This window comes from Larus michahellis, chromosome 1 (assembly GCF_964199755.1).
Source record: "Larus michahellis chromosome 1, bLarMic1.1, whole genome shotgun sequence".
Lineage (NCBI taxonomy): Eukaryota > Metazoa > Chordata > Aves > Charadriiformes > Laridae > Larus > Larus michahellis.
The window spans coordinates 39,785,022-39,806,651 of record NC_133896.1 but is presented as its reverse complement, the minus strand read 5'-3'; the positions used below and the strand labels follow the sequence as shown (position 1 = coordinate 39,806,651).

The following is a 21,630-nucleotide window of genomic DNA, read 5'->3' as shown; positions in this document are numbered from 1 at the left end:
TGCTCACTCCACACTCTATTAAATAACATTACTAAAATTTCTTACAGTATTTCTTAATGATCCCTCTTACAGAACTATAATAGTTAAAAGAAAATATATCTAACAAAAAAAAAATCCCTATTCAAGTAGTTATGAAATGCAACAGATAAATGTGAGAATGTCTTGAACCACAATTCTGAGCTTATCTCAAGAAGAAATATCTCAATTTAATATGGCATTTGAGTATTACAATATATGGACTATAAGAAACTTCTGCTTTGCGTGAAGGGCAAACTCTTAAAAGCCTAATGTGCTCTTTTGCTAACCATGCCCGTTCTCGGTTTTGTCTTCCCTTTCTTTTTCTAAGGTGGAATGGGTGCACGATGTGTCCCATTAGCTGGGTAACGCACCACTGTTCCTAAAAAGTTTGAGGACATCCATAGAAAGTATTGATTTTGAATATCACTTATCTGAAAGAAAATTTAGAAAATTACTGATAGTAAATTAACAAAAAATAGGCACACACACACGTACTCACCTTATCCCTAATGTGAATGTTAGTTAAGTATTCAGATGGAACATGGAAGTCTAAAAAAAGAATCGGAATTGATGCAACTATTAAGACATGTAAATGAATATAATTTGCAAATATTAATATTGAATTAAATAGCTATTTCTCTCTTACCTATGTCTTGAGGTCGACAAGGTGATGATGCCCAGGGTGATGCAAATTTGGGATAAAGATTTCTGAAGGAAAAGAAAAGCACAAATTTATCAAAACTGAAAACAAACTGCAAACCAACCAACCAAAAACAACTCCATAACCAACCTCACAAACCCAAAAGCCATACCACACAACCAAAATCACTAGCTGGGGTGAGAAGGAAGGAAAAAAAAAAAAAAAAAAAAAAGAAATTTCCAGCCCACTTTCCTAAACCAGTTACATTTATTCATTTTCTTTTCAATATGAGGACTAAGATTGCATTAAAACTGACACGGGAATCCAGAGGGTCAAGATTTCCTTTTTAATCTATCATTCCTTCAACTTAAGTGCCAGGGATCCCAACCCTTTTCAGGGACCCAATTTTAAACATGGCTTCAATTTGCATAGGAACAGTTGCCACAAGACTGGTGGGTTATGATTTATTAGCTTATGATTTAAAAGGGGAGGAAAAGCTTATACTGGCAGATTTTGTGGTTGCTTTTTTTTTTTTTTTAAACTAACCAGTAAAGATCTTACTCCTCTTCTAAATCTCAGTGACGACAAATAAATTGAATCCCAGCACAACAGGAACATCAGTTTATTATGATTTAATATTTTTCTTTCATATAGATTTTGCTAACATAAATTAAAAAGAAAAAATGGAGCCATTAGTTTAATAAAAAGAAAATGATGAAGCTTCTAACTCTACTACAATGACTGATGTACTGAGGAATGAGTTTTCTAATTAACAGGTAAAGAAGTGGGAAAAAAAGGACTGAGCAAAATGTACTTTTGGCAGGTAGCTACAGTTTGCTGTTAACTATCCATGATAGCGTCCTATTATGGCAAGTTTTGTAAAGGAAACTTGAGCATGGCACACCCTATCAAATCGTTGCTTCCTTCTTGTCAAGGGCCTAATAATTATTATTAAAAAAAAAAAACAAAACAAAAACCAAACTATCAGCAGCCTACTGAATTCCCTGAACATAACCAATTCCCAGCTGAGCTACATGGGCCAAAACCTACACTGATCAAGTGGTGTCAATCTTACTCTAGGCTAATTAATCTTACCGTTAGCAAAAACTTATGCTTTAGAGCCTGGAAGAAGATTTCAGTGGCAAAATCTGGAGACATGGGAAATAACTAAACCATTCCTTGTACCGGAAGCATGGATAGGCATTGCCCCAAGAAGAGGAGCATCCTGCAACTCCATCACCTCATGCCTGCCCTACAAGTTTGGTTTCCTAGGGCAAAGAATCCAGGATTTTACAGACTCGGGACTGCATCTCTGTGTGCAATAAAAACTGAAGAGTTTGTGCACAGTGTTCCCTCTATGATACAAATAAAAGTCTATTAATTTCATATTTTTCAAAGAGGTATTGGACAGCCTACAGTCTATTCGATGGATATTTCAGAAAGCTTCAGAACACAAACAAACAGCTACATAATCTCTAAAGAATTAAATGTAGTAATGCCGTATTTTTTAATCTTTGTTTATGTAGAATTTTAAGTTATCCTAAGGAATTAGAAGTGTATTTCTTAAAGAAGTATAGGACTGTACAGGCAATACATAATCATTCCTTCAACAACTGAAATAAATCTTAACCTACCTGCATAGAAAATCTATATAAAACTAGGAGTTAGAAGGGTTAATTCAAACCATTAGAGATATATACAAAATTCTAAAATTTTGTTTCTAACAGCACATTTATCGTGCTAAGTATTTAAGACAGTATCTTTTACCATCAGAAGTACCTCACAAGGCAGACAATTTTGGCCTTCCACATGTGAAATGGTTTTAGTTTTTCAAATGACAATTCATAAAGGAAGCAAAGGATGTTTAACTTAAGGCAGGATGGCAGGCCAGACACTGAGGACTGCAGAGGCTGTTTGCAAATCTTTTCTGTAGTATAAAATAAAGCCAGCTTTCTGATACAGAACTGCATAGATAAAATACTAACCCTACCCCCTCCGAGACCCTTAATACCCTATACACAGAAATTAAGTGATAAAGGCTTTTAAAAATCCAACTATTTCCTAGCATTTTAAAAATCAAAGAATTCCCTAGCACACCTACCAGGGAAAAGCAGCAGCATGCCAGCTATATATACTGCTTATGTACAAAGACACACTAATAATATGGATGCTCTATTCAGAAGCTGCATAACACAGCTACAAGTCTTAACACCGTCAAAGCATGTTTAGCGTTCCTCTACAATGAGGTACTAGTTTTACGTAGACTTTCCAATAGGTCTGTTAAGCTTAGGCTTTACGGCAGTCATTAAAACTAATGAATAACACTGAATAAAACATCAAATAGTATCACCAAAAGTAGGATCACTACTTCTGCTCTGCATGCCAACATCTAGAGAAAATAGCTATATAACCAAATGGCATAACTAGATTCCACTTGTGTCTAGGAACAGCTCCAGAATTCAGGTACCGATGTACCTGAAATTATTTTAATGAGCAATGGCATTCTACTTTCAGCTGATCATCCTCAAATTACGTTTAAGCAATCTGTACTGAGAATGGCAAATTACTTCAGTATCACATAGATGCAGGAGACCCATCTCTCAGTCCCATCTGTAAACTCTGGGACTACCAAGGAAAAACAGCAATCCACGGTCAGCTTAACTGTTCTTTGTGCATTCTCTTTGTGTTGTGGGAGAAGGGGACGGGAATAGGAAACTATTGGATTCAATGGAGGAATGACCTGTGAGACTAACACTACAAGTGAAGAAGATACTACATTAAAGTAATACGTTCTGCAAATAAGTACAGACAATTGGATTAGAAGGCTGACTTTGGATGATCACATTGAAGTATTTTTAAAAGTGTCAATGGCATAACAATTTGACTAAGTTTTGATGCAAGTTCTACAGAAAGAATTTCTTGAAGTGATAATTTCTAAAAAGTTACATCTCTAGAAAGGAATACGTAAATTAATGACAACTATTTCAAGACAGAAAAAAAATCAGGAGCCATTTTTCCTACGCTTTCCCTCTCACCTTGATATCTACGTTCATCAGTCTTCCCTGAAGTCATGCATTCAGAGTGCAGCTCCATATAAATTTGTGAAATGTGGAAACTCTGTGAGTGTATGCTGTTTGGCCTTTGTTTCATTAATATATTACATGCAAACTTTAAAATGTATATACTACTCTGTCATTAAGGCTAACAGTATGTAAACCTCTGCTGAAACCGAATGGTGGGAGATTCTCAGCTGAACATCAAGAGTACCAGAAATTAAATTGCGCTCTCAATTTCACCTAGAAGATAAGCCTTTTTGTCCAAACTGATCTGGGTTCCTTAATAACTGGCGGAGAAGGAGAGGCAGCCTGGGCTGATGATTCATCTAGTCTATCTTAAGCAGTTATCTTACCATTAGTGCAGTTGCTAACTGCTTTTATCCCCCCTGTCTCTACAGGAAGCCTAGATGACTAAACTTAGGTGAACTGAATGACTAGAAGTTAACTGCAAAACTACGTTTTCATTTAAATATAATAAAAATATAATAATATTTGGTGCAGGGTAACACTGTAGATGCTCTGTTCATTATTACGTTAATATAAATTGAATTTACCCCCCAAATTGCTGAGAGTTAAGTGTAGATATCCTCAAGGAATATTATTATTTGAAAAATAACATATACGTGAAATTTATTAACAATACACTGTCAATTCCTTGAAGAAAGTCCTAAGGAAGGTAGGAGAATAAGCAAAGCCACTAGGTTAATTGAAAGCTTGCATAACAAGATCTTGGTATGCCTAGAACCACAATTCTCTTGTTTATGAAAATTTTGTTTTACTGTCATTATATTTTCAAATTTTATTTGGTAAAATATCTTGTGGGTTTGATAGTTGTGTGAGCTAAGTGCGCATATTCTGAATAACAGCATAATAAAAGCAAAACTGAAAACAGTAGTGGAAACCAGAAACTTACTCAGGAGAGTTGAGATTGAGACCTAGTGTTGTTAAATCACTTCCTAATGCAAGATGTACCATTCCTGGATCTGTCTCTGCTGCCCTGATGAATGTTAACAAGCCAATCATTCCAAACTGGTCCGTCACCATCCCTTGAGGAATGTTGGTAACCCGACCTGGGCAAGAAGAACAAATTAATTTTCTCCTTTCAAGAAGTGAAGGAATCAACAAGGTGATCCAAATATCTGTCGAAACTTTTAAAGAAGAAAAAACGGGGCGACACATACCATCAGGTAACACCTGGATCCCTTTTTTCTGCTGGTTGTTGTTTTGCGTAGTTGAACTTTTATCTCCAGGAAACTTGGGCCCATCTGTGCTGGATGATGTTTTGCCTGATGTACTCAAATTCTATTAAAAATAATTTGCAGGGTTGGTATGATGGAAACAAACCAAAATGGAAAAACTTGTTGACCATATCTTTCAGTCACGCGCTCTAAACCAGTACATCAAGTCATTCTGATCAATTAGGCACTAAAACGGAACCAAGCTGAAGCTGTTGAGTTCCTTACTTACCACTTCCAAATAAGAGCTATTAATGAGCCTATGAGCCTAAAACTTGCAGTCTAAAAGGATAAGATAATATTTTACACCTGAGTTTGAATACATAACAGATATCCCAACTTCCTGTGACTAGAGGATATTTTGGACTCGTCACATCATATATTTTTCCCCCATACAGTCTTGCTCCCGCATAACACTCCGTGATGCCGCAACAGATAGTAACTCAAGCCAATTCCAGGTCCAAGCAACATACGGTTGGCACATTTGCAACTATCAGGAAAGAGATGTAAATACTATGTCTGGCAAGAAAATGGTGATTGCGCTCTAGGAGCCCATATACTGACAAAAGATATCATCCATAACTATTATTTCTTACTCTTTATTATTCTTTAAAACAAGTCTGCAGTAACACAATATAATCACATTTACTCCCTCCTTCCTTACTGTATTGAACACTAACTTTATTAGAACATTTTCCACACGATAAACCTGGCCACAACATTTGGGAGCTAGGCTTCCCTGCGTCCCTTTTTTGAACAGCTGCATTTTTCAGTTTTCACATGAGTTTGTAGCCACATCTAATACCTACTCATCAGTATTTATGCCACCCTGATTAATATACATTTTGCAATTATAAGTAATAAAACAAGCCAAAACTAGAACATTTTGTCAAATGTTGTAAGAGACTGTTCTCTTCCATCAAAATTTTATTTACCTTTCATTTGTAATAAAAAAAGCAATTTTTATCACATATCTTTCAGAGTAAACAGTGAAAAAAACCCATGATCTTATGATCTATAGCTAATGCCTGATAAATACAAAAATACTTAAGATACAGCGTATACCACTAGTCTACAATATACCCATGAATGCAATGGTCTCTAATAGAGTTTATTCCCTGTGATTTCATTTCCCCACTAAGAATTTTACCTTGAAGTGATATTGTACCACCTAACTTTTAAATGATTTGACAGCTTTGAAGAAAGCTCTTATACTGTGTAAATTACTACTACTGATGAGAGGCACCAACAGCAAAAAACTGAGCTGGAATTGGTAGAAAAAGAAATTATGAATTGAAAAACTTGAAAAGTATATATGAATTCTCAAAAATAACTTCTGAGATGTTCTTGCAAGTTCCTCCCTGGTTCGTCCCCAAAATACAAAAGGATACATAGAAGTCAAATGAAATTAAGAAAGTGAGGTCACAGTGACTATTGGGACCAAAAAACTTCCTAAGAAATTCCATTTACATAGTTATATATGAAATGCTGCTTATGCAAAATTTCTTGTTAGTTTAGAGGGGCAAATTTGAAAATCTTATATTACAAATATCGTCACTGCCCATTTTAAAATATAATTATGAAAAGAAGTATGAACACTCAAAAGAAGATTTAAGGTTTACTTACAGATTTATTGTCATCATTACTCGATGTTGGGTCTTTGTAGCTGGAGCCTGGTAATGCTGGAAAATCTTCATTGTGTATTGAAAAGTCCTGGGACTGCTCACTTGCTGGTTTTGTTACCATTCCAACTATCACCAAAATGAAAGCAGGAATAACATTAAATGACTGCTAAGTAAAGAATTTTCTGCTGTTGATCTTGCTTACTGTCCGTTTTCATTATGTGCAAGCTGTACAGCAGAAACGACTTTCAAAAAAAACCAGGTAAACCAAAACAAAGCATATTCATTTAAAACATCCACACATATTAGACTAAAGCCTCTTATTTAAGTGTGAGCTGAGAAACACTCCGTGTTAAATTCATAGACACATCTACTGCTTTAAGAATGAAGCCCAGTACTTTTACCAGGACAAGCACCGGTTTTGCACATTCAAATAATCAAATAATCTTTACAGGCATTATTAAAGCGGTATTTAAGGGAATCCACTGATGAAGGAAGGATGTACTGCTTTTAAGTTTATAATACATTTTTCCTCCATCCCCTAATTGCATGAAGAATTTCTTAGCATGATCTCTTTTAGAAGCACGTATTCTTAAAGGATGCCCAGCTAACTTGCAACAGAACATATCACCAATGAAATACTTGCCTGTGACATAAGAACGACTCCTACTTTCAGTATGAAAACTGAAAGCATTTAGCCTGCAACTCTCAGTGCTCTGACCCTAATTTAAAAAAAGTAGGCCAGTCACATTGGAACATGGATTCCGACTACTGAAAAGCAACATTCTTTTTTTCTTTTTTATGCCAGTTAAAAAAAACCAAAACCCAAAACAAACAAACCAAAAAAACAATCAAAGAAAAGCCCCCACACCACACACCCAAGGATAAATATTCTTTGCTGAGAGACAGAGAAGTAATTCAGTGATTTGGTTGCAAACAACACTGCACTACAGAAAAAGACGACAGAAGTAGTCTAGGGCCTAATTTTCAAAGACTCTTAATAGATGTATAGGATCTAAATTAGTTCAGTAGCTGACAATATATATGACTTGCTCTACTATTCTGAAGTTAGAGATCAAAGGTCCTTTATTTTAAGGAACCACTGAGTGGAACCACTTTAAAAAAAACCAACAATCACTGAGTTAATCTTGTTTCTGCCATTCACCTTTTTCATCCAGAGTTGTTATGATTTCTTCCACTGTACCAATAAAACTGACAGTGAACTGTGTTGCTTATTCTCATTCTATCTGAAAAGTTGTTTGAAGTCTCATTTTCCTAAATAAGCTAAGCATGAAGAAAGCATGTCTCTGCTCAGCTTCAAGCCTTTTTCTTTGCCTTGATCACAGCCAAAAGCGCTCTCCACTTTTTATTGCTGGAGACAGTATCCAGTGCATCTCATATTCCTACTTCTTGATTGTTTCTACCATGATACCTATCCCCTGCATCAAGCAGATGGCTCAACATAACTCTTCAGATAGAGAAGTTTCTGTCCTGATTCACCACACAGATGTGCAAACAGCTGTGCTAGCACCAAAAATGGGAAATGGTGTGAGCACGGGAGCAATTACAGATATTTCTTTTTATGCAGCAATGCTGCTGAATGGTGAACTCCAGCTCCATGCTGGAAGTACACCTGTGTGGGTCTCCTTCCCACTTTCTATCAATTTTCCATGTAATGGCTTCTCTTTCAGAGACAGACGAAAACTCATGTAAACCACAAGCCGTATTAGCTCTCCACTCTCAGCGTGACTTTTCAGTGTCTTCATTTGGGGAAGTGACTCTCCCCTGTGTTTAGAAGCATCTCAGTTTAACTCATTTAGCTTTTTCTCACAGCTATCTTATGCAGAGGGCCCTGGTTACACCCCATTCATGAGGCTACTTTCTCCTGATAATGCGGTATCTATTACTTCTCTTCAATAAAGTTGGCGATATCTCTGAAAAACACTAGGTTGTTATAGTTAGAAAATACTGGGTTATTTTTGGTTGGAAATTTGACAAGTCTCGCAAAAATAACTTTAGGTTATAAAAGCAACTTTTCAGGGTAGCTGATGCAACATGCATAACAAAATCTACTAAAGCAGTAACAAAAAAAAGCATTGTGCCTAAGCTTACCCGAATTTTTTCCAGACCCAAATAATAAGATTTGTATCCACCTTAAAGTTTTCCCTTTATTAATTTTTAAGCTGTTCAGTACTTGGAATCTGACTGATAATAGTTGATGCTTATAGGTTATTTTTTGAAGTCTGATGTTCATCGTAAGAGTGACAGTGAACAGCACTACAGCAAGCACTACCAATTAACAGAGAAACTATACAGTATGTTTACAGCTGCTGACTTTTTACACAGTAACACCTCTAGCAACCAAATATTATTCCTAAAATTTACTCCTCCAGACCTCGACGGTTCTTGTATACATGCGTTTAGAAAATAACCTATTGCCTAAGACAGGTCTAGAGTGAGCAGTTTCCGAGTATTCACAATATACAGACTGAAAACCCCAACAACCTCGATCGATGGTGAAAGTAATGCAGATGTGAGTTCTAATACTTACAAAAGCCTGAGGACAATCTCCAACCACAGAGATATGGATTATTTATTTTAAAAAAAAAAAACCAGACTTAGGAGCTCAAGTGTCTGGCATTTTTGAAAACACTACCTATTGTCTTATGAACAGCAAAAGGTGAATCAAGCAAATACCGATTTCATTCAAACAGCTTTCAAAAGTATAGTCTTACCATAGGGTGCCCTTCCAGCTAAAGGGTTTATTAATGGAGTTGGATTGCCACTTCCTTCCCTTCTGTTTCTGTCTGCTAGTGCTGGAAAATCTGAGAGGTCCAGTCCTGTCACATTTTCACTTCCATCTACAATAAAAACCAGATATTTTAATTCCCTTACGTTTTTTACTCAGACTTCATTATGTGCAAAATAAATATAGGATATATTTTCTCTCTTCAAATTGACCTTTTTACTCTTACTATAATTATTACAAATAACTACAGCCTGAGTGTCATGAGACTAGCCTAACAAGCATCAAGATGTTTGTGGTTTGTTTTCAAACAATAGCTAGTCAACAGTATTTAGTAACAAGGTTTATTCATTTTGAATTAAAGGCTGCACACGTAAAATACAGGCAGACTGTCAAAATTCCAGTACTAGAATAGGTAAACTGTATAAATTTAAGGAGCTATCAAGAAGAAATTCAAGAGAAGATAATGACCCATATTAACAGCAGCATCGAGGAGCTCTTTTGTCCTTAGATAAGGTAAGATAAAACTGAAGCAACTGTAGAGCCAATGCAGTGCAAGTGACATGGGAACATTTTTTGATTTGCAGCAGAAAATACTACAAAGGCAAGACCAGAGCTGCAGCTCTATAAAGATGCCATAAGGTCCTATGGGATGCCCAAACCCTTCCACTCTGTGATATCACCAGCACCTCATGTTGCTTCATATACACAGTCACCTACAGAAACGTCAGCATGGACAAACCTAAGACATTTATGCACAAGGGCATTATCCCTTCTTTAGGTCATTAAATTCAGGTGAAGAAGTAATTCCCAGAGAACAATCCTAACTTAAATAACCGATTGAAAGGATCACATTATAAACCAGCTGTTCAAAAGGAGTCTGAGATTTCAAAAATGCTTTCCCACTGTTTTTACCCTATCTTCTTCTTCTCTGATCCCTTTTTCAATTCCATAAGCTATTTTGTATTTCTAACCAATTAAGTATAATCTATAGTCATATGATGTACACTGAGTATTCTACAGAATACTTTCATTTTGTCTTCAAAAGTATTAAAATCCAATGTTACGAAGTACTAACAGTTTCATAGCACTGCTCTTATAGCAGCATTTCTATGAAACAGGAAAATTACAACAAAGTTGCACTCCAACAGAACACAGTATTTTCAGTTAGACTTACTTAGTCTAAAAATCTCTCTATTGTACTTTAAGATCAGCATTAATCAGACTAAACTCACCTGTTCCATTAAAAATGTTACTTGATAAGGAGTTATTCATTCCAAATGCCTGATTTCTGTTCATCCCAAATCCAGACATACTGTGAAAAAAATCCAGGAAGTCAGACAAAAGGGTATACATACTTTGTAATTTCCAGTGGAAGGCGCATTAAGGGGAAAAAAACCCCTATGACACTTAAATTATTTCAAGCTTAGGCAACCCACATTAGCCTATACTCAGTTTTTAATTCTTTTCCTCTGTATTTCTAAAAACTCTGAGCCACAGCAGCGGGCACTGCTCAATCAAGACAACTGGATGACTTCAAAATAACTTAGTTTTTTAACAGCCACTGTGCCTTAAGACATCTGTCAACGAACAAGTTATGACAAACATGATCATTACTCAATAATTCCATCCAGGAAAACAAAGTAGCAGTAAATGCAGTAGTGAAGAGTTAGACTGCAATCCATTCATTTGCAGGTGGGAAGCTGGATCATGAAAGTGATCAGGTTTGTCATGACTCAGTTATAAACTGAACAGCTAAGGTGTGCAATCATCACCATGTACATATGGTAATAGCATGAGCGTAAGGATGGGCTCTGCCACACAAAGACACCAGCTAAATTGAAGTTTTATATAGTCAGGCAAAAATGTTTGAAGATATCTAACTACCATATAGGACTACTGTGGTTGCAAAGACACCCTCACGAAGGATCCGCTTCATTCTATGCAAGCTGTAGATGTCGAGAAGCCCAAAGGCAGGCCCCAGCTGAGTGAAATTCTGAATTTCTGCCCTGTGGGAAATCACAACATTCGTTTTTCCTCTGTAACAGGATGAAAGTTGATCTTTTAGAAGTTTATGTAACTAAAAATGTCAAACGTTTTCCTAGTGGAAATTTTACCTACACAGACTTCTTCCACAGCTACAAATCTGAAGCATTTCATTCCAATTTGAAATAACCCTAAATGCTTCATTTTGGATTGAGACATCAAGAAAGGGAACAGTTAGCCAAGACTAGTCCTATCCTGCTTTGCTTCTCCAAGGTGGTGTATCTGAAAGACATCCAGATCTTGGACACCTCACGCACCTGAAGAAACACATTCCAAGTATCATCTGTGAATTCTAGACCTGGTGAGAGCACCAAGAGGAGACAACTTGATCTTGAGGACATACAATCTAGCTTGATGACAGACGGTATTTCCCATGCGAGGGGCTTTTTGTTTGCTTTTAAAGTAATCAGAAATAACCATGTTAAGAATTTCAGGGATAAGAAAAGGATTAGGCCATAAAATGCATATTTCCCTACAATTACTTGTAACCTGTTTTACCAATGGAACTAATGAAGGGGAAGTAAAAGTATTTTTTATGTTCAAAAACCTAAAAAGTTGCATTGCTCCAACTAAGGCAAACATTCAGAAAACACTTCTCGGAAGTCACGTAATTCATACACCTGTCAAGGAAACACCATAACTTTTTTTTCCAAGTATCATTTCAAAATTTTGTTAAATATGTCAATTAAAAATCGGATATGTACTACTACTATATTTCTGTAGGCTAATAAACTGTGGAATAAGAACTTGTCACTGTTGTAGTGATATTTCCTTCTCAACTTGTAAAAATTGTAGCTTCTTGAAAACGAGATATACAATGCAAACAGTGAAAGATGAGGATTTAATTCAAATGCTCCTACAGACAGGGATTTCATTATCTACCTTACAAGTAAACGATATTTAAACACTTATTTTTTATACATACATCAATATCCAAAATCACTGTCTCCCGCACGTAGAGTTTATAATTATACTACTACTTCAATCTTTTGTGATGCTCAAGTTCCAAAAATACTTTAAAATGTAAAGTTATCTTCTTAAATTATCATCTCCTTTACTTGCAGCTATACATCACAGGAAAGAAAAGGCAAATTCTATGTAATCAGAGGCAAGATACAAAGTCTTCTCACACTCCAAGAACATAAACTGCTACTACCAAATCTCTATTGCCATGACTGAGAAAAGCACTTTTATGCTTATATCATAGTGTGAAACTACAGAACTAAATAGCCTGACCAAGCTTCAGATAACCATGACATTAGTTTTCACCTTCCTTTATCCATTCTGTAAAATACTAGGTGGGGTTAGAGGAGGCACCTGACTGCCACGAGCTCGCTTGTGCTCTGTGGGAGAACCAGTCCCCTAAGGAAGGGCCTGAAGGGAGAAAAAGGATGAAACTGGGAGCACAGAGATCATGAGGTTGTGGATTGAAGCCTGGAAAGCAATCAGGTGTGCGAAGATGTGACCACACACATTAAATAATTAAAATCGACACACTTTTTACTACCAGTTTATCAGTATGAACTAAGCATAAACATAGCACCAAAACACAGTTAAAGCCTAATGATTTATGATCTTACAATCTTGCCCTGTTAGAAAAAGAGCAGAAGTGACTGAGAAGCTTTTGGCATCAGAATGAGCACCACATCCTTAACCAAAAGGCAAACCACTGTTCTCTATATTATTCCAGAATTTAAAGAAGTAAAACGCTAGGTCCCTACCGCATCTGAATCAGTTAACTGTTCTTCCAGAATAACTATTGTGTTTTTAAATATTGCCTTTCTTCTTTCCAAACTCACAGATGAAGAGTCTTAAAATGGAGGCATATACCCAAAAATCAACGCATGTTTCAAGAACAAAGTCAGGAACACATGAGAAACTTCACGTATCTTAAAGAAGCAGCAGCGAAAATGCAGTAGTCAGAAACAGAATTTAGCTTAAAGGCCTCAAAAAGCTTGTGTGAATATTAAAAGCAGCTTCAAAGTTTATTGCCAGGAGACAAGAACACACGAAGCAGCGCTTTTGAGCTTTATTCTAATGGATAAAAATTAGATTTCCAGAGCAGCATTTAAGCACATCCATGGCTGCAGAGGGATAGTCTCACTAAACAGCCTTACCTGTTCACAGTAAAAGGTTGTCGAGAGGGTTGCTGCTTTGGCATACATATTATGCTTGGAGAGCTTCTGTTGGGGCTGCCTAACCCTGAACTGCTCATGCTGTTTGTCCTGCTGGGAATTCCAATGCCCTGACCAACCTGGGAGTGGTTCATCATATTCCTAGGATTCATAGGCAATATCCCCCTGAAAAAGAAAAAACCATCCACAGAGATGAATCTGTACAATAGTATTTGGTTACTCATTTACATTACTAACGTAGGATGGACTCTGAGCTGTTGCAACTTAATTTGTGCTTAGCGTCAACACAGCATGTTTGGATTACTCTCTATAATTAATGTAGTTTTGGATTTCTTCAGAAACACCAGATGACCCATTACATACTGATCAAGTCCTTGGTAAGGTTTAGATAAATACTTAAATACTATGCATTTGGAAAGGTGTTACAGCTCTTTTTTCAATGACCGCTTCCTTTTAATGACCTACTACCTCAATGTTCTTAAATAGCATATGACATCCATATAAAAATTTTAACTGTACATTTACCAGAACAACCAAAAACCAGCCTCTTACATTCTGAAGCAGAATTTGCCAGCAATTTGTCCTTTACATACAAAAATCAAATACCGTCTTACAGTAAGTCCTATCTTACTGTTTTACAGTATTATTTCCCTAACACAGGCAGTGGTCAATAGAAACTACTTTTTTTTTTCCCATTAATCAGACTGTAAAGTAGTCAAGGCAAAATATGCAGATCATTTAACAAGTGCCCTGCAGAAAGACACAATTGCAGAAATATTGGCTATCAATAAATACCTGCTCGGAGATGGAGGCGTGTGAAGTGACATTGTTGGTACCCCTGTTGTTGGCGTTACGTGGCTCGGTAACTGAGTGCCTTGTGATAAGCTGCGATTTAACTGAGGGGTATTGTTGCTCATTCCCCTCATTGGAAGGCCTAGTGCACCTATTGAAAAAAAATTCAGAGGGGTGGAGATATAGAGCAATCAGGAACAAAGTCTTCTCCATCAGGTGTAGATGGAAACAATTTATGCTAAAAACCTACAAAAAAGTGTAAAGACTGAAGGAAAGTGCAGTGTAAAAACTAAGTCCTTGTTTGCATAACAGAAGCCCAATTATTTCAAATTTAGCCCCATTTCTGTTAAACTTCAGAAAGGCTCTTTAAGGAACTTCTGAACTTGAGTCACTAACAAAGTCTTGTTTCCTTTGAGACACATACTGCGGAGAAAGGTTTTAGTTTTGATTTTTTGATGACGAAGTGGAAATCTACAAATTATCTCAAAAAAGCAGCATTTTGAGAAAATTAATAACTGCACTCAAGAAATATGTTAATTACTTTTGAATAAACTGATATATATTTGTCCAGTATTTAGAACACTGATCTGTCTTGTTAAACATTAAGCACATCTTTAATAAAAAAAGTTAATAATATTTAATTAACAATAACATTGCTTTTAGGACAACAAAAGCAACTTTTTAGTCCAGTTCTCTGTAAAGTTTAAGTTGCTTCTTTTTGATAACAGAATTTCAGTGTCCACAATCAAGTCAAGTTCAATCTTTTGAGAAAAGAAAGCAAGGAGAATTTTAACTGCCTTCTATCAGCATTCAAAAATATACAGAAGATTTTTAACATTGTGATCAAAAGTATTTTCTACACAAACAATTGGGCGTGACAGAAGTAAGCACTTCAGTGAGGTAAGAAAAGAAATCGCTTTAACTCAGAACAGCAAAAGATTAGTTGCTGATCATCTCAAAATGTCCAAAAACTTTATGAGGTTTCTCATCATTCTCACATGGCTTTTCTGTGTTTATGCAGTTTTGGAATTATGTTTGAAGACACGAAAAAGTCATTTAGTACAACGTATCAACAGAAACAAACTTAGCACATAAAATGTGATAGCTGTAAGTAACAGTCTCTATTGCTTCTGCATAAGGCTGCTGAGGTAGACTCACAGAACTCAAAACCTGATGTTGCACACCGAACAAAAGAAAAATGATGATCAATCAGCACTCTCCCATGGTAAATCATCCCTGCAGAAGAGCTGAATATGCCAGCGTATAACATGATTAAATACTAAGAATGCAAAGAAAGGACACTGCATATGCTCAGGTTATTATCATGGGCAAGGTCTGAAGAAACCTCCCAGTTGTTCAGCTCTCACACTTTAAAAGCTGCTGTCTGTCCGTATCCTACCCGACAATTTGCAAGCCAAGAAGTTTGCAATAACACTCAAAAGTTTTGATAACACTCAAATTTATCCCTGTACATTCAGATTCAGAGGTAGTGTGACTTGCTATAACAAGCCTCCTAAGACTTCATTAAATACTGATTATATCAAGGTGTTCACTGTAAATATTTTGGCAATTTGCTGCATCAGAATAATTTCAATGAGCATAAATATACATTATAAATAATATTTCATGCTGATTAACAATTAAGTGGGATTTTAAAAATAAAATGGTAAAGAAAAAATACATACACTTCCAAACTAGATACAGTACACTGAAAAACATGATTACAATATTCAGGTTAATTTTATGCAAGCATTTATTTCAGCAAAGCCAGTTTTACACTGATGGTTATTTCTCGTTGTTGGCTTTCTTTAACTAGAATTTTTAACGAGTAGGGCTGTTACAGTGAAGTAGAACTATATTCCTGGGGCTGGCAAGTAGGGCCAGTTAAAATATTCACCATAAGAAAAAATAAAAATCATCTTTTTTCTTATGCTTCCTTTTTCCACTTTTTTAATAGAGACAAGAGATCTGCATGGGCTATATTGGAGGCTGATAATGAAGTGGCCAATTTCCTGCCTAATAGTTAAGTTTAAGTTATATAACGTTTAACTCTATAACGTGACATCTTGCTAAATGACTGACAGCTACCAATCTACAAGCGCACAGGCATTATCAGCTTTGGTTTTCCTCCAAGTATTTTAATCATAAGCATTGACTTCAACACAGAAGTTTCTTGCCCCTTTTTCTCAAAATTTGGTAGGAACTGAACCCTGATAATATTTACTTCCAAGCTTTTAAGCCATGCATGTCTCTATGTTAGGGAGATTATGTCCTAGGCACCACAACCAACTGAATGAGTAAGAAAGTTGATGAAAAAAGTTAACCTTAAAAATAAACAACAAATAACTGTGATAAACAGAATGAATAAACTACTTCAGTATCTTTATACAGTTAAGTCTGAAAGGTTCAATAGTGCCAGATTCAGGACCCAAAAAGACAAAAGCCAAACATGACTGTGAGACTGGCGAGAAACTGCTCATAGAAGTCTCAGTAGCATAATCAAATGCCAGTTTATATTACAGGGTCACTCATCAACAGCCCCTGAGATAGTAAGAACCTCACTATATATTTTAAACTATTTGAAGAAAGCCGATAGAAGTCGTGAAGGCCATGCATCTAGCAGACAAAGCTTTTAGTTTGTCCAGTTAAAGCTCACACTCTCTGAAGTATTCTAAAGACAGCTTTTCTTAGAATCTGAGTCAGATGCATTTGGCAAGAAAGTTGCAAACGTTCAAAAGCCTACAGTGATAAAACAGAGATGTTCACAAACCTGTTTTACTTGTGTAACTATCTAATTCAGATACTCTAAGTCACTTTCTGGATGCACCTCTCAACTACGAGGAGGTTCAGTTCTCAAGGCTGGCCCTTAAGTGAGGTGGCCAGCGTTACACACTGTGACTGCTGCTCTATAGGTCTTCTACTGCAACAGTATACACAAAACTGGCAGACACAGAAAAAATCTTCAAGGTATGAAAAAGAAAAAAAGGTGATGCAGAATGTAATAATCTTACTGGCATAGTTCTTTGCCAAATGCTAGTTGCCAAACATGTACACAATATTCAATTCGCTCATGTAGAGCATTAAATATCAGTTATAATTTAAGGTATAATTTCCTTCTATTCCTTACATATTTTTCTGAACTAGGCTCATTTTGGCCTAACTCACTTTCCTTACTTTTTCCTTCAGAAAGCCACAGCTAAAACACAGACATTCTTTATAGGAAGATCATATTTGGATATTTAACAGCTACACAGCATCCATATATATGACACCTTGCATATTAAACACTGCAAAAATGCATACTAAGCAAAGCAAAAATATATCTTAAAAAAAATATAAAAGTCACACAAACAAGGAGACATACTGTCTTTTTTACAATCACCAGAAAACAAAGCCATATGCATGTTCTCTATCCAAACAGCATAAAACTAGGGCATATGTAGCATAAAATAAACATATCAATAAAAAGAATTCTTACTTTGTTGCCCGTATAAACTTGCCCCAAACTGAGACAGCTGACCTGATGTTGATGGTGATGCCAGCATCTAAAATGTAAGAAGAAGAAAAGGTTATTAAAGACACAAAGATATTGTGCTATCTTGCTCTGAAAGTTGACAAAGTATATTGTTTTGCCAAAAAAGCCAAAACGGCAACTGAAAAGTCCTCTGAAGTCATCAAAAGTTTTAGAAACTCCCCAAAATATCTGCACATTACAACTGTAACAGTATTTTACATGTCAATTAAAAATTATGACTTTACATGTATAAAATCAGACTTTCTTCTACTTGCGACAAATAACATAGAGGAAGAAGATCCAAAAGCTTTCAGTTTTTCTACCCTTGTAGCTAAGAGACCAGTCTTTACAGAAGAAGGAACACAGTTATTTAAATCGGATATAGGGGTTTTTTTTTCCCCCTGTAAAACATGCATCATACAAGCAGATCAATCCCTGTTGAATGTAACAGCAGCAAGTGCAGAGTTTCATATTATCAGTTACAATAGCAAAAGGTGGGAAATGAGTGGCTAGGTAGCAGCAGGTATATAGAAACAGATATGAACTTCAGACAAGGTTCCAATGTTAGAAGTGTAATGTACCTCCCTAAGAGCTAGATCCTTGCTTATATATACCATATGGATAGGCAAGATGTACAAATGTCAGAAGTAATCTTTCCTGCTCTGCTACACCCACTTTAGAGACATCGCATATTACCAAATATTTCCATTAAAATCTCGTCAACTTTCAGACACCACGCAAGAAATGTGCCAAACTAAAGAGATTCTTGTGAAGAATAAGATCTGAAAAAGATCATGATCCATGAAGAAAGATTGAGATCTGGGTTTGCACAGTCAAAAAAGAAGGCAACTAAGGCAGGGACATGACACCAGACTTCCAGTCATTGCTCTAAGAGGAAAAGAGCAAATTACTTTCCATGCTGCTGCAGAAATGGGAAGTATTAATAAATTTGAGAAACAGGAGATCTAGACTAAATATCTGGGGCAAAAAAAGCCCTTCGCAATCTTAAGGATGGTTAAGCACTGGAACATCCATCCCTGGATGTTTTTGAAGAACAGATTAGATGTTCATCAACATTAGGTATAGCAAATCGTCCCTTGGAGTAAGGCAACGTATTAGTTGACCATCCAGCTCTCAACAGAATATGCTACTCGTACTTACTAACTCATGGGCAAAAGACATTTGGCTTGTTTGGTGCAGTAGTCTGGACTTGGATTGAATTTTAGGATGGTTTTAAGGAAATAAACATCTGGATTCTTACACATAAGGGGATTTCAAGCTTTTTCAACTTCAGAGTACAGAATTCAAATCAAAATAACTTTCACTGTGATAAAGTGCAAATTGCTTTGTTGACTTAATCTAGACAGATGTAAAATTCAAACAAACCTTATAAACTGAATCTGCTAGTTGTCTATACTGGGGCGAAATCCATATGGTAGAAATGAGAAAGAAGACATGCAGGGTAGACACTAAATATCAAAAGCAGCATTCATGTCTTTCAATCATAGAGTATCTATAATTTTTGAATACATACAGAAGGCATGAGAAAAGAAATTACAGCAGGCAATTAGTGTAGACCACCAGAAGATGTATCAGAAATATCACCCCAAAATGCTATATACTCACACATATTTTGAACAAACTGTACGTATTTGACAGTAAGCAACTACAGCAATAAACATCCACACTTACACATGCAAGAGGTTTAAAATACTAAGACAAAAACTTTCTGTAGAAAAAAGTATAACTAAAATATATACCAAACTGGACCAAAGTTCTCCTTTCTTAGTGAAGAACTGGCTGTGAACAAAAGAACATTTTAAATAACTACCAGTGGCTTCAGGTCAGCACTCAGGCAGCAAAGGCCACATCTGCATTAGCAAGTAATGCCACCAGAGGGAAATGCATTTGTAAAACACAAAAGTTTATCCTGAGGGCCTATCGTATATACTGTATGCATTTCTAACTAGAGTTAGCCACGACTAAAACACCTGATGCCATGGACTGGTTGCCTATTAGTGAGCAGAACATGTTTGGTGCACTCCTGGAGCAGCACTTCCAGCCTATTTTGATCCCGAAGGAATAAAATTCACTCACACTAAGACTTCTCTGCAAAAGCATGAAGAAGTGGGGACACTTGGGAGACAGACTTCAAAAGCACACTCCCCATCCAAACTAACAAACTGATGTTTGCTAAACATTGATAAAACAAGCAGAGTAGTTTTAAGAAAGGAAGGACAAAGTAAAATGTTGAGTTAAAACCACCCAAACATTAAAGTTTGACAAGTTGAAAAATCCGAGAATATGTTGCAAGGTGTGGCAAATCGTAATTCCATGGAAAAAATAATGAGAAAGAGTTACGAAACACCTTCAGAGAGAACGACAAGGGCACAGAAGCAAAGAAAACCCCAAACCAAACCAACCAGATATTGAGACAGAAACAGCAGCCAAAAAGTACTACTAGCTTTGGGACAGGTAAGCAAAACAGTTAAGCTAAAAAGAAGATCCCGTAAGAACAGCTGCCCAGGGCATTCAAAAATTGCTGTGATGGCATGTGATATAATAAGCAAAAGATGGTACAAACCTCAGCATAAAAACCTTTTATTTACATTAACTTGGATAAAAAAAAAATAATAAAAAAATCACAGACCTAAGATGTACTAGATTACTTGAAAGAGGGGAAAAAGAATCTCACCTCTTCTACATTGAGTACTTCAGTTTAGAAGAAAAGGAACGGCAAATAGTATTTAATGAACACTGCTTATTAGAAATTGGATTTTCTTTTGAAACACTGCAAAGTGGGTCACACTTATCGTGCCATTTGCTTTTACATGAAAAGTTAATTGCAAAATGACTTGTAGAGAAACATTTATAGAAAACCATAATAAAGGCCAAGTACTAAATTCAATAAGTCTAACAACTACTCTTAAAGTCATAACACACTTAGAACATCAAAGATAATAAGCCTGAAGAAGAAATTAATAAATATTTCTGTGGATCTGTTCCAGGCTGATTAACTGCAGCATTTCTCAAATCTCACTTTTTCTCTCTCTAGTTTATTTGCAATATGCAAAATAAAAAAAAAATCCCCAGTATGAAACAGTTTTTTCTGTCATAGGTAAGTAAGGAGCAGTTTAAAATTTTGTCTTCTTTTTCTATTATTTCCATATAATTTAGGTCAACAACAAAACCACTAAATTAGCAAAAACCTTAATTTATACTACCAGGATCTTTATTTGCATTTATCACCTCTGAGTCACTATTATAGTCTATTCAAACTTGGTCTATCAAAAATAACAGAGACTCAAGATGAACACTATTAGTAGTATTAAAAACATTCCTTCTGGCATTCAGCAATCATCATTTTATCTGACTGGACTACTAGCCACACAACACACAAAGTAAAACAACTCTCCACGAGTGTACTTGCAACAATGGCTGGAAGTTACTCTTGAATTTCTTTTAGTCTACAACAGCCAAAGGTAATGATAATCTAATAAGATCTAAAGCAGTCTAACTCTTATGGTCACTAAAGCTGCTTCCAGTCCATAAGATCTTTTAAGCTTTACCCAATTATGTATATTTTAGGAAAAAATGCTTACATTTATACCTGTAACAACATATGGAAAAAAACCCCCCATAACAAATTATTGAGATCACATTGATGAACTATGTATTCTAGCGGTACGTATACAATACCAGCTTTTTAAAACAAGTGACTAATAATCTTTGATCGAGTCAAGGAAATTGTAAACAAGCTTCTGACACTTATAGCTTTTGCTGCACATGTACGAAAAAAAATAATCCACTCTTCAAACTTTGGCAT

At 36.0% G+C, this 21,630-nt stretch overlaps 1 protein-coding gene across 6 annotated transcripts in view; it reads right to left on the bottom strand.

The window, feature by feature from the left end:
• The window catches only part of CNOT2 (CCR4-NOT transcription complex subunit 2), a 92,360-nt gene that overhangs the window by 9,761 nt on the left and 60,969 nt on the right, over nucleotides 1–21,630 (bottom strand). For all 6 annotated transcript variants that reach the window (XM_074573170.1, XM_074573179.1, XM_074573160.1 and 3 more), the window contains 10 exons: nucleotides 17,769–17,835; nucleotides 14,294–14,441; nucleotides 13,481–13,663; nucleotides 10,553–10,632; nucleotides 9,307–9,432; nucleotides 6,576–6,700; nucleotides 4,896–5,016; nucleotides 4,628–4,784; nucleotides 665–726; nucleotides 518–567 (listed from right to left, as the gene is read on the bottom strand). In XM_074573170.1, coding sequence (XP_074429271.1) covers nucleotides 518–567; nucleotides 665–726; nucleotides 4,628–4,784; nucleotides 4,896–5,016; nucleotides 6,576–6,700; nucleotides 9,307–9,432; nucleotides 10,553–10,632; nucleotides 13,481–13,663; nucleotides 14,294–14,441; nucleotides 17,769–17,835 — 1,119 coding nt within the window. The remainder of the gene's footprint in view (nucleotides 1–517; nucleotides 568–664; nucleotides 727–4,627; nucleotides 4,785–4,895; nucleotides 5,017–6,575; nucleotides 6,701–9,306; nucleotides 9,433–10,552; nucleotides 10,633–13,480; nucleotides 13,664–14,293; nucleotides 14,442–17,768; nucleotides 17,836–21,630) is intronic.